Source organism: Apis dorsata, unplaced genomic scaffold, assembly GCF_000469605.1.
Source record: "Apis dorsata unplaced genomic scaffold, Apis dorsata 1.3 scaffold_50, whole genome shotgun sequence".
Taxonomy (NCBI): domain Eukaryota; kingdom Metazoa; phylum Arthropoda; class Insecta; order Hymenoptera; family Apidae; genus Apis; species Apis dorsata.
Window position 1 is genome coordinate 2,027,063 of NW_006263351.1, and position 1,105 is coordinate 2,028,167.

The window sequence follows — 1,105 nt, forward strand, 5'->3', positions numbered from 1 at the left end:
GGCTGAGCGATAAGCCGGCGAAGAAGAAGCGCAAGAGGTGCGGCGAGTGCATCGGGTGCCAGCGCAAGGACAACTGCGGGGATTGCGCCCCCTGCCGGAACGACAAGAGCCATCAGATCTGCAAGATGAGGCGGTGCGAGAAGCTCACCGAGAAGAAGGTAAGTGACGTGTGCATTCTCATTTCTCTTCGATCTTTTCTCGTGATAAAGATCGAACATAGACTTTCTCCAATTTCGACGATATCCGGTGTAGTTTCTTTCTTTCGAGAAAGCTTCGTCATTCTCGTCGAACGTTCGAGGTTTATCGTTCTTTTTTTTTTTTTTGTAATCTGATATTAACGTTTGCACTTTGGATATCCGATTTAATGGTGATTACGTTACAACTGTATAGAAAAAGGTTCAGGGAATTGAATCGTATAATTTTTTAATGCATTAATCTATGCGAAACGTTATTTCTTATAAAAATAACGAGTGAATCACTTCATTTCATTTTCTTTTTCAATTAATCACTGAAAGTTTTCTTCACGCTCGATTGCAAGAATTTACACGTATATTTACAAGCTTCTTCGAATAAAAAGAGCTTCAAAGATTCCAATTTAATTACCAATTATTAAACCAATCATTAATCTACGTTTAGTCCAAAAATTCATCCAATGTGATCTTCTATCGCGTCATAACATAAGAAAGAAAAAAAGAAAAAAAAAAAATTAAAAGGCCTCAGAAATAACACTTTTATTAAAAACCTCAAGACTTCAAAACCCTCGAGACTCTCTCAAAACGATACTTTACCCAAATTAAAACCTCTTCTCCAAAAAAGAAAAAAAGAGGAAAAAAAATTAAATCGACGAAACCTCGAAAAGTTGAAAACCACGTTCCATCTCGATTCACTTTCGCTGGAAGAGGAATCCTGTTGCGCCACCACACAGGTTCGCGTAACTGGAGCAATTCCGCGAGAACGAGCGGATCGAAGGGGTGGCGGGTCGAAAACGGGCGCGAAAATGAAGGTTGGCTGGCACGCGACATCGGGGGCGGGGGCGAGGGAGGGGTGGTGGTGTTGTCGGCCGCCGTGTTTCCGCTCGAAATTCGTGAAAATCCAGGTGCACGCG

General features: G+C 41.9%; 1 protein-coding gene across 2 annotated transcripts in view; it reads left to right on the forward strand.

The window, feature by feature from the left end:
- The first annotated feature begins 6 nt into the window (after positions 1–6).
- The window catches only part of LOC102680417 (methylcytosine dioxygenase TET2-like), a 177,980-nt gene continuing 176,881 nt past the window's right edge, over positions 7–1,105 (forward strand). For both annotated transcript variants that reach the window (XM_006608909.2, XM_006608911.2), the window contains exon 1: positions 7–158. In XM_006608909.2, the coding sequence (XP_006608972.1) occupies positions 126–158 (33 nt within the window). In that variant the 5' untranslated portion in view covers positions 7–125. The remainder of the gene's footprint in view (positions 159–1,105) is intronic.